This window comes from Cebus imitator, unplaced genomic scaffold (assembly GCF_001604975.1).
Source record: "Cebus imitator isolate Cc_AM_T3 unplaced genomic scaffold, Cebus_imitator-1.0 Scaffold66, whole genome shotgun sequence".
Taxonomy (NCBI): domain Eukaryota; kingdom Metazoa; phylum Chordata; class Mammalia; order Primates; family Cebidae; genus Cebus; species Cebus imitator.
The window spans coordinates 4,816,507-4,828,416 of record NW_016107381.1 but is presented as its reverse complement, the minus strand read 5'-3'; the positions used below and the strand labels follow the sequence as shown (position 1 = coordinate 4,828,416).

General features: G+C 45.8%; 1 protein-coding gene across 3 annotated transcripts in view; it reads left to right on the top strand.

Annotated features, from left to right (window-relative positions):
* The window catches only part of NAT10 (N-acetyltransferase 10), a 41,945-nt gene that overhangs the window by 6,317 nt on the left and 23,718 nt on the right, over window positions 1-11,910 (top strand). For all 3 annotated transcript variants that reach the window (XM_017530537.2, XM_037739256.1, XM_017530538.2), the window contains 7 exons: window positions 344-515; window positions 1,969-2,091; window positions 4,042-4,103; window positions 6,237-6,351; window positions 6,599-6,706; window positions 10,348-10,481; window positions 11,633-11,726. In XM_017530537.2, the coding sequence (XP_017386026.1) occupies window positions 344-515; window positions 1,969-2,091; window positions 4,042-4,103; window positions 6,237-6,351; window positions 6,599-6,706; window positions 10,348-10,481; window positions 11,633-11,726 (808 nt within the window). The remainder of the gene's footprint in view (window positions 1-343; window positions 516-1,968; window positions 2,092-4,041; window positions 4,104-6,236; window positions 6,352-6,598; window positions 6,707-10,347; window positions 10,482-11,632; window positions 11,727-11,910) is intronic.

Sequence of the window (11,910 nt, the reverse complement as noted above, 5' to 3'; positions counted from 1 at the left end):
TTTTTAAATTTTTTTGGTATTCTTATTAGAGACAGGACTTCACTATATGTTGGCCAGGCTGGTCTTGAACTCCTGACCTTGTGATCTGCTAGCCTTGGCCTCCTGAAGTGCTGGGATTACAGGCGTAAACTACCGCACCCAGCTGATTTATCATGCTTACCCCAAGCCCGTAAACACTCTAATGCCTCTCCACTGCCCTCCACCTGAAATTGGCCTCACACTTTTCAAGTTCCCTACTAGCTCTGGAGGTCTACGTGGGTGATCACTGAATCTGCCCCTGGTTCCAGCTCTTTAGCCTCTCTGGTTAACTGGCTGTCATGGGATTGGGGGCATGTGATTGCAGTCACCGGAAGAAAAGAATGCGACAGCTGCAGAAGAAAATAAAGAATGGAACATTGAACGTGAAGCAGGATGACCCCTTTGAACTCTTCATAGCAGCCACAAACATTCGCTACTGCTACTACAATGAGACCCACAAGATCCTGGGCAATACCTTTGGCATGTGTGTGCTGCAGGTGGGTGGCTTTCTCTAGCCTGTGACTGAAGTCAGAGTCTTGAGGGTTGCATGGGCTGCCTGGCTTTCCACTGGGAACGAGCATACAGTAAGGAAGGAAAAGTCCCATGTTCCCTGTCCCCAAGCATTATTAGTGGAAGTCCTGGCCACTTTCCAAAGTACATTTAATCACCTACCCCATATAAAAAGACAATTTTCTACTGAAATCAGCACTTGTCTAGAGACATCAGAACTGAAGCGATGCTGTATTATAACTGGTTCTAACTAGCTAAAGCTGATAAAGCAAATGCCAGAGGCTTGAGAGCCTCTAGGACCCCAGGTCCTTTTTGGCATTCATTGAAACTTTCTTGTCCAGTGAGCAGTGGGACTTGTTTTCCAACTGGGTACAGACCAATGCCCTTAAATGTCCTGTCCAGAGCACCCGAGTATCATACCCACCATGAAGGCCCTTCTAGCCCTTTAGTGCTTAAACACCCCTCACTTTACCTCTCAGAGACCACTTGGTGGATTTCTGCACTGGTGTGTATTGTCTTGCCTGGCAAGTTAATAGACTAAGTTCACTGTGTGTGTGTGTGTGTGTGTGTATGTAAGCTCTGGTGGTCTTTGTTTTATTCTTTGTTTCTTTGACTCCTGTGCCACCTCCCTTCCCCATCCTCCCAAAAAAAGACAAAACAAAATTAAGCACAAATCCCCACATTTTTGCGTGTTTATCATATACACCTACGACTGTTTATCATATCACATACACCCATTATTATGTCAAGTTACATACCTTGCAAAATATGGGTTGTCTCCTTTACTGCTGGCTTGCATCGCACCTTGGAGACCAAAAAAGAGAGCATTTCGCCTCATTTTCACCTTTTCTGTGGGGAATGCCCTGGGTAATCACTGATTTGTAGGGAGTGGTCTGCTTGCTACCTTGGTTAGTTTCCTGAGTAATGACTCCTGTGAGCAGTAGCTCCCCCATGTGGTATAGTTTTGTCAAACAGGTTTGAGCTATAAATATCAGAAAATGATTGTTAAGATGTTTCTCAGATTCAAGTATGAATCAATGAAGGTTGGAAAATCTGTTTCCAAATAGGATTTTATCAGAGTTATTTTTGGCATATAAAACTAGTTATTTGTATGTTCGAGGGCTGGGCCCTCTTCTGTGGTACTCCCTACTTGTGTATCCTGGGAGTCAAGGTGAGAAGAATGGTCTTGGCTTTGTGCTCTGAAGCCCCATTTTTGCCTTATCACTTGGCTTTTGGTTAAGAGTCCCTTGGGTTGGGCCAGGCGCGATGGCTCATGCCTGTAATCCCAGCACTTTGGGAGGCCCAGGTGGGTGGTGAGCCAAGATTGTGCCACTGCACTCTAGCCTGGGCAACAGAGCGAGACTCCATCTCAAGAAAAAAAAAAAGTTCCTTGGATTGCTATTCCAATGACCAGCCCTTTCTAAAGTCCCTTTCTTCCAGGATTTTGAAGCCTTAACTCCGAACTTGCTGGCCAGGACTATAGAAACAGTGGAAGGTGGTGGGCTGGTGGTCATCCTCCTACGGACCATGAACTCACTCAAGCAATTGTACACGATGACCATGGTAAGCATCTGTTTTTTGACTTAATTTTGAAGGTTCAAGTAAATCTGTTTTTGCTGTGTTCTGCTTTCTTTGAAGAATTCCTGTTGTGCAGCTCCAGTGAGCAGTCAGCACAGCCTCTGGGCTAGAGCTCTTTGATGCTAACTCATGAAAAAGTCACTGTGGTTAAATCTCAGGGTCCCTGAGTGTGCCTAGGCATCTCTGAATTTTGTTTTCAGGCACTTGCAAATTCTACACCAGTGAGATTCAGATATGATGCAGCTTTTATGTAGTTAAATGTTCTGGGATGATACTGTGAAGGAGCAATGCCAGTGCCTAAATTTGTGTATTGCAAAAACAGAACCATGTGCAGACTCCTCTGGCCCTTATCCTAATGGATGACTAAGGAACATTTGCTAGTTGTACTCCCAGTTTGGCAAGAATTTCAACTCCAGCAGAGACTGTGTTCTCCCCAAGCAAAAGACATTGAGGACGTGGTGAGGAGTTAGGGATACGTCTCACCTGATGCAGAGCTGGTCTCCTCACTCCATCAGTGTTGCCAAGTCCGCGTTCGGAGGCAAATATTTTAGTCACGCCCATGCCCAGCAGCTCAGGAATGGTGGTTGGATTGGACTTAGGGTTTCCTGAGCTGCATTTATCTGATGAAATGGACTTTCCTCAAATCTTAGGGGCTGCTTCCTGTCATTACTACTCCCATTATCACTTGTGCTACAGCCCTTTTGGCCTCCTGGAAAGTCCTCAGACATGCCCAGCACACACTCATGTGAGGGCCTTGGCACTTCGTGTTCCCACTGGAATGTGCTTCCTCTGGGCCTCTGCCTGGCTCACTTCCTCATTGCATTCAAGTCCCTGCTCAGATAACACCTCATCTGTGTGGTCTTTCCTCACACCCCATTTAGAGTAGGCAGCTGTGCCTGTCACTCCTGAACCAGCTTTATTTTTCTTCAAAGCAATTGACAGTTTAAGTTATTTTTTGTCTGTCCTCCTGTACTAGTCTCTAAATTTCATTGGTGGGTGAGGTGCAGTGGCTTACGCCTGTAATCCCAGGACTTTGGGAGGCTGAGGTGGGCAGATCACCCGAGGTCAGGAGTTTGAGACCAGCCTGGCCAACATGGTGAAACCCCATTTCTACTACAAATACAAAACAAAATTAGCCAAGTATGGTGGTGCACACCTGTAATTCCAGCTATTAGGGAGGTAGGAGAATTGCTTGAACTTGGGAGGTAGAGTTTGCAGTGAGCCGAGATTGCCCCTGTGTACTCCAGCCTGGGCGACAGAGCGAGACTCTGTCTCAAAAAACAAAAATAAATAAATTTCATTGAAACAGAATTTTCTTTGCTGTTGCATTCCCAGATCTTAGAAGAGTGCCTGGCATTTAGTAAGCATTCCTTAGATGTTTGAGAGTGAATGAATGACTTTGTGCTCACATCAGTTTGTTCTTCCCTCCCCTTACGTGGCTACCTACTTATCCTTCAGGCCTCAGCTTACCATCTCAGAGAGGCCTTTGCTCACTACCCTACATAAGTGACCCCCACTTGCTGTCTGTGTATTCTATATTTCATATGTAGCATTTGCCAGAATTTGTATTTATCTACTTGTTTTTCTTCCTCCACCCATGGCACTCCAAGCACCATGAGAACAGAGGTCATGCTTTGTTCACCAGTGTACGTACACAGCATGTCTGGCACACAGCATGTCAATTTTATGAAATAAATGAGTACAACTTAGGATGCTAGAAAAAATGTGGAAAAGTGAAAGATTTTAATAAGAATCGTTGCATTCAGTGTCTGATCCCAGTCTCAGCAAATACCGTTTGGCACGGCAGGTTATGTAGGAGCGATTTTGTTTCCAGCAAGGTTGCCAGTGTCTCCTTTGATAGAGCTTTGTATGTGGACCCTGGTCCTCAGCACTGTGTGCATGCCTTTGCTAATGGATGTTGTCCTTCTTTGTTAGGATGTGCATTCCAGGTACAGAACTGAGGCCCATCAGGATGTGGTGGGAAGATTTAATGAAAGGTAGGTCTATAGTTCCTCGCAATCGTGGGGCAGCCACATTGGGAGGGATATTTTTACGTTGGACTCAACTGAAAGCTTTGCTTTTATGCTGGGGAAAGTAGTACAAGATTCCAAAAATGATGAGACTCTTGACAGCAGCAGTAGTTGTGAAACTAGCTGGAAGCAGTGAAATGTAGTAGAAAGTTGGGGCCGGGAAAATTCAGTTTGTCTTGCTGCTAGCCCTGACAGTTCAGTTAAACCAGGTTACTGTCTCTGGCCCTTAGCTTATTCATCTTTTAAAGGAGTGATTTTTCTGGATCACACTTTACCAGAGATATTTCATAGAACACTAGTCTTTCCAGACGTTTTGTAATGCATATGACATATTGGGATAGTAAAAATGATTATTAGGAGAAATATGGGAGGGGATGAGATGTAATTAGAGGCAGGAAAAGGCGGCAAAATGTTTCTTCTGAGCAAAGGAGCACCCATAATTTCAAATATGGAAATTTTATTTGTTATCCGAAATTAAATGTTTATTTATATTTTTATTTCTGTTTTATTTTTTTGAGACAGAGTCTCGCTCTGTCACCCAGGCTGGAGTGTAGTGGCATAATCTTGGCTCACTGCAACCTTCGCCTCCTGGGTCAAGTGATTCTCTCGCATCAGCCTCCTGAATAGCCGGGATTATAGGCACCTGCCACTGCATTCGGCTCATTTTTTGCATTATTCATTTATTTATTTATTTGGAGATGGAGTCTTGCTCTCTTGGCCCGCTGCAACCTCTGTCTCCTGGGTTCAAGTGATTCTTATGCCTCAGCCTCCCCGAGTAGCTGGGATAAATAGGAGTGCACTACCATGCCCAGCTAATTTTTATATTTTTAGTAGAGACGAGGTTTTACCATGTTGGCTAGGCTGGTCCTGAATTTCTGACTTTCAAGTGATCTGCCCGCCTCAGCCTCCCAAAGTGCTGGGATTACAATCGTGAGCCACCATGCCTGGCCATAGAACGCTAGTCTTTTAAGAGGGACCGTATGAGGAGAGTTTGGCCGTGTATGTCTGGGAAACACTGATACTGTTTTTCCTTTATGAGGATTTACCCCAGTCTGTTATAATCTCTGAAGAGTCTTGCAGCAGCAGGGACCTGTTTAACTGATTGTTTGTTTACCAAATTTATTCTACCACAGAGTCTTTTGGGGGGTTGGTGGGAACACCAGTTAGCACCATGTGAAACACCATGAGAAATTTTGACCTAAATCAGTGGTTCTCATCTGGTGCTGTTTGGCCCCCTGGGGACATTTGGCAATGTCTGGAAATGTTTTGATTGCCATGACTTTGGGGATGGTGGTGGTGGGTGCCGTGGGCATCCAGTGGGTAGAGGCAGGGATGCTGCTGAACAAATGGTGGTGCACAGGACGTCTCCACCCCAAAGAATTATCTGGTCCAAAATATCAGTAGTGCAGAGGGGTAGAAATCCGGGCCTTGATGAACCCTGGGGGCCTCTCTCATTTTAACCATCTGTGATGTTCTAACTTGGAGGAATGAGCAGAGCAGGAGGAGCAGCTGTGTGCTACTGAATAGAACAGAAGCCTGTGAAATCTTTTTCGTGCAGTGAGAGGATGCTTGAATTTTATAGTCAAACATTTTTTCCTGCATGCAAGAACGTTTGTATTATGTTTCTTTGGGGAACTTTCTTTTCCCCTTTTTCCTTTTATTTCTTTCTTTTCCCTAGTGACAGAAGGTGAATTCATTTGTGTTTTTTCCCTGTGCGTCTGGTGATCATATAGGGGTTGGGTTTGGAATTTCTCATTTAAGGATGGCCTGAAACACCTCAGTGCTAAAGAGCAAGGCTGGGAGGGTGAGGGGAAGGCCTCGTGGTGTAGGGAATAGTGGCAGTCATGTGCAACAGGAGGGCTTATAATTGATCTCGTGGGACGAGTCCTTGGTTTTCTGATTTGCTGTATAAAGCATGTTCAGGTGCCTTGTGGAGGAGGTGTTGAATCATCTCACACTGCTGTCCAACTGGGTTTTGGCTTTTTCTGGCTTTCTTAGAAACCCTTGGGGCCAAATGATTTTTTTGAAGAAAAGTTATACTCTTTTTGTAGGCATTACGTGCCCTCCTCAACACGTCATTGCTGTGGTTTTGTTTTTTAGGTTTATTCTCTCTCTGGCCTCTTGTAAGAAGTGTCTCGTCATTGATGACCAGCTCAACATCCTGCCCATCTCCTCCCACATTGCCACCATTGAGGCCCTGCCTCCACAGACTCCGGTGAGTCTGTGCTGGGGTCCAGGAGTCTAGGAGAAGCTGCATTTTCATTTATTTGTTTGTTTTAGAGACGGGGTTTCGCTATCTTGGTCAGGCTGGTCTCGAACTCCTGAGCTCGGGATCCACTCGCCTCAGCCTCCCAAAGTGCTGGGATTATAGGCATGAACCACCGCACCCGGCCTGGAAGCTGTGTGTTCTATGTTGATCCTTCTGTGGCAGTGACAGACCCTTCCCCTCCTCTCTCTGGTAGGATGAGAGTCTTGGTCCTTCTGATCTGGAGCTGAAGGAGTTGAAGGAGAGCTTACAGGACACCCAGCCAGTGGGTGTATTGGTGGACTGCTGTAAGACCCTAGACCAGGTGAGTGTGGTGCGCAGAACTTCCAACATAAAGATACAATACAGCATATGGAGTGCAACAGAACCAAGGTACATTGACTCGAGACCTGGACCCTCCCTGGAGAAGGGGGCTTTTTCCCTTGCTCATACTCGTGTGTGCTCAGCAACAGTAGGGCTATTTCACATTTTCTGGGTACACAAAAGAAGTCTAGGGATTACTTCCCCCTAATCAGGGGACAGATGAAGCAGATGAATTATTGTTTTTTTAAGAGACAGAGTCTCATTCTGTCACACAGGCTGGAGTGCAGTGTGTGATCGAGTTACAGTGCTCACTGTAACTTCGAACTCCTGGCCTCAAGCAGTCCACCTGCCTCAACCTCCTAAGGTACTGAGATGACAGGCAGGATCTACTGCATCTGGACAGATTACATTGAAAAGGGAATCCCCTTGGCACTTTTTTCCAGAGAGGGCAATATACCTATGTTCTTCAATTTTAGCTAAGTTTTGATGATATAAAGGTTTTTGATTATAGCGTATTAAGAAGTGAGAGGAGAACTTGAGGCCCTAGTCTAGGACTTAGCCTGGTTCCAGTGTGAGGCCTGATGAGGGCCCTCTGGGGTGATATGTACCTGGTCTTTGAAGCAAGCAGCAGGCGGGGGAGAGCTGCCAGGATGCATTTCTGTGCTCATCCAGATGGCCAGCGCTGGTAAACTTGGCTTCTCTGATGGTTCCTGGGCCATGATGGGAACTGACTGGGCACAGCCCAGAGGTTTTAAGTTGGGTGCATTCAGGGTTCTAGGTCAGCCTGAGCCAAATGAGCAGCCTGGGTCTCTGCCCTCGAGAGGGAAGACAGCTGCAGTGACACTTCCCACTTGGGGCTGAGTCCCAGCAGGCTGGCTTCTCTTTTCATTCTGGAAATAGAATCAGCAGCTACATAGCTCTCTATGCAGCCCAGGCTGCAGGCTCTAGGCTTTTTTGATTCACTTCCTGGTACCCTCTTTATCACAAAAGAGAAGGAGTGAGCGACCGGATGAAGCAGGAGAAACTGATTCTAGTAAGTAGTGTTATAAGAAAGCGAATGTTAGCACACTGGTTAAAAATACAAAGAGAAAAAAAAAGGGTGAAAAAGAAAACAAACGGCCTATGACAAAAAAACAAAAGAAAATTAATAGAAAAGAGTATGTAAAAAAATAAGAAGTGTTTCCACTGGGCAGTTTCACTCTGCAGAAACAAATGCTATTCACAGTTTATTATGTATCCTGCTGCATCTTTTTTCATGCACATAAGTGAATAAAATGTGAAGGGATCATACTACAGAGTGCAAGTAGTCCCCTGTTAGACATTTGGATTGATTCCAGCATTTCCGCTGTTAGAAACAATGCTCTGAGGGGATTCTTACAGATATGTCTGTGGGTACTATGCTTAGGATACATTTCCAGAAGAGAAATTGCTGGATTAGAGATCGTATGTATTAAAATGGGCATTGCACCAGTTGATGGAACTATCCAGTGTGTGGAAATGCCTTTTTCCCTGCAGCCTTGCAACTTGTAAGTCTTTACCAATCTGATATGCGAACATAGGATCATTGTTTTCATTTGTGTTGCTTCTTTTTTTTTTTTTTTTTGGTCTCACAACAGAGGCTAGAGTGCAGTGGTACCATCTCAGCTCACTGCAACCTCCGCCTCCCGGGTTCAAGCAATTCCCCTGCCTCAGCCTCCCAACTAGCTGGGACTACAGGCATGCGCCACCATGCCCACCTAAGTTTTGTATTTTTAGTAGAGACGGCATCTCATCATGTTGGCCAGGATGGTCTCTTTTGATCTCCTGACCTTGTGATCCACCCACCTTCGCTTCCCAAAGTGCTGGGATTACAGGCATGAGCCACCATACCCGGCCTCGTGTTGCTTCTTTAATTAGGAGAGAGGAAGGCACCTTCTTCATACAATTATTGGTCATCTGTTGTTTGTTGTTGTACGTGGTTTGTTTTGTTGTTGTTGTTGGTTTTTTCTTTTTGGTGAGCCAATCTGCTTGCTTATGTCCTCTGCTTACTTTTTAGTTTGATTTTGGCCTTTTTTGTGTTGGTTCTTCATTTTAGGATGCATTTTAGTCTAGATTTCATACCTTTTTGTTATGTCTTTCACTTTCTCAATTTATAACTTCCATAATCTAAAACAAAAGGGTAAAATGTAGCCTTCAGGCAAGGTCAAATTAAGACAACCAGGTCCTGGATCTCCTTTGAGTGTTTTCACCTGGAGAAACTCTGGCTTCCTGAAGCCTCTCCCCTTCCGTTTACGTGGGGCTGTGTTTCTTCAGTGTCTTTTTAACATCACTGCCTAGGCAAGCATGACAACTTCCTCAGGATCATCTGGCCTTCTTCCCACCCTCAAAGACCTATTCCCAGCACAGATCCTAGCTGAAGAGCAAAGTTTGGCCCCTAAGTAGTTAGTGGCTCCTGTCTTTCAGTGTCACTGGCAACTTGCTTTTACTTCTAGGCAGTCCTCTAGGCACTGGGGCCCAGCAGTAGACAAGAGAGATGCACCTGCTTCATGGAGCTTGCCTCACAGTGAGATGAGACAGTCAGTGAAAAAAGACATGAGCAGATCATTTGGTGAAGCAGAAGGTGCTACATACAATGGGAAAAAAGAAAAAGTGGCAAAGAGGGATAGGACATGCCAGCCTGCGGATGGGGTTCTGTGGTTCTGGGTATAGGAGGCAGGGGTGGCCTCATGTAGAGGGTGATTTTGGAGCCAAGCCCTGAAGGAGGTGAGGAAGCAAGCCCTTTGGCTCTTGGTGAGCCAGTGCGTCAGGCAGAGGGAGCAGCATGTGCATGGTCCTGGGGAGGCCTGGCAGGGAGGTTGAGGGGCTGAAGCAGGGTGAGGGGGGTGGAGGAGGAGGTTTTTGGAGAATCTTGCAGACCACTGGCAGGGCTTTGGCACTTACTCTACAAGACATGGGAGCAACGAGGCTTTTATGTCCATAGTCTTCTTTCAGCACAGCTGCCAGAGGCATCCCCAAGCTTCTTTTTAAGAGGATCCCCTGGCTGCTGTGTTGAATATAGACTGGTGGAGTGAGGGTGGTAGCAGGAAGACTGGCCAGGAGGCTGCTGTCATGATGGAAGAAGGATACGGTGGTGGCTTTGAGCAGAATGGTAGAGGAGGATAGTGGTGTAAGGAATGGTGGATTTTATATATATTTTGGAGGTAATAGGATTTGCTGATAAATCAGTTATCAGGGAGGAATTGAGGAGCCTTTGGCCCAAGCAGTCGAACAGTTAACTGAGATGCGGAAGACTAGGTGGAGGAGGCTTGGGACAACATTAAGCGCTCAGTGTCAAGGTTGAGATGTGTAGTGTACAAGTGGGGATATACGGGAAGCAGCTGCTTGTGTGTAGAAGTCTGATGTACAGGGAAGTGGTCCAGACTGAAGCTGTGAATTTGAGTTATCAGCATGTATTAATAATTGGTACTGAAGGCCTTGAGACGGAGATGAGATGACCAAGGGAGTGAGAAGTCCAGGTGCTCAGCAGTGCTTTCTGGCCTGCAAGAACTGCCACCCTTTTATTTAGCCTGCCATCAACCTCACTTCTCTACAGTGATGGTGATGAATGGCAGAAACTTGGACCTTTCTTGGAGTTCGCCTAATAATATGTCTCTCTTTCCACAGGCCAAAGCTGTCCTGAAATTTATCGAGGGCATCTCTGAAAAGACCCTGAGGAGTACTGTTGCGCTCACAGCTGCCCGAGGACGGGGAAAATCTGCAGCCCTGGGATTGGCTATTGCTGGGGCGGTGGCATTTGGGTAAGGGAATTCGATCCCCCATCTTTAGAAACTCTGGCTCTGAGGGGGTAGTGTGCAGGCTTGGGGTCAGAGGACTGGGATTTCAGCTTCCTAGACTGAGTTCTGAGTGGGTTCAGTGTGTGATTTTTCTAGGTCTTGATTTCCTGCCAGGAAACAGCAACACTGTTTCCCAACCCACCCTAAAGGTGCACATTTACTTGTGTGTACACACAGACACGTACATACCAGGGCCTTTGTAATCACTATTTACAGTTGAACAAACATACAGAAGCAAAGAAGTGGAGGTAAGAAACTACAACCCTGAGGGGATGAGAATGTGTATGACAAGCCTTGCAGACTGAGAAAAATACAAGTTTGACATTTTAATGATTTTGGTTAAGAGAAGCTTCCTTTGGCTCCTGAGTAGCTGGTTTCAGGTGTGATGTTAGTTTCTGTTCTTTTCTATTGGGTATGGGAGATACATGCAACTGCCAGTAGAGTGTGTTCTTCCAACTTCTCAGCCGTAATAAGGAACCTAGAACTTAACGGCGTTCGCCTTTGTGCATTATCTTCCTTGGTGCTCTTTAGAGCTCTGTGGGCATTTTATAGATGAATCAACCTAGGCTAGGGGAGTTCCAGTGATTTCCCCAAGATTCCCCAGCAAGTCAGTGCTGGTAGAGCTGGGGCCTGAGCTTAGCTCCTGCCTCCTTGTCCTTCGTTCTTCCTGCTGCTGTAGCTGTAACAGTCAGCCTCTTAGCCCTTAGCGTCTGCTATTAGCATCCTGTATACTCAGCAAGGATCCCTTGGAGGTTAGCTTTGGCCTTGGCCTAAGCATGGATTGAGCTCTCCAGCTTCACCATTTGAAAGCCTCAGCACAGCTGGCGATGAAAGTACTTCTTAGAGCAGGGCACTGGATTGGGGAGCAGTCTGTTCTGCACACTGAGAGGGCTGTCCCCATAGTGCTTCTAAGCAGTTTGCTTTCACAGATGTTGGTAGCTAAATGTCTGGAGTTACTTTAGTTTCCTTCCCAAATGGTGTCCTGACTTTGTCCCCTGCTGTTACCTCTGGTTATCACCTTTGGGACAGGAGCAAACAAAATGTTTCCTTTTTTAAATTGTTTCTTTAAAATGTTCCTAATTTCTTAAAAATCCTCCTTTTTTTTTGTTCTGTAGGTACTCCAATATCTTTGTTACCTCCCCAAGCCCTGATAACCTGCATACTCTGTTTGAATTTGTATTTAAAGGATTTGATGCTCTGCAATATCAGGTAGGAAATTTGGTTAAGAATTTTTATTTTGCCGGGCGCGGTGGCTCAAGCCTGTAATCCCAACACTTTGGGAGGCCGAGGCGGGTGGATCACGAGGTCAAGAGATCGAGACCATCCTGGTCAACACGGTGAAACCCCGTCTCTACTAAAAATACAAAAAAATTAGCTGGGCATGGTGGCGCAT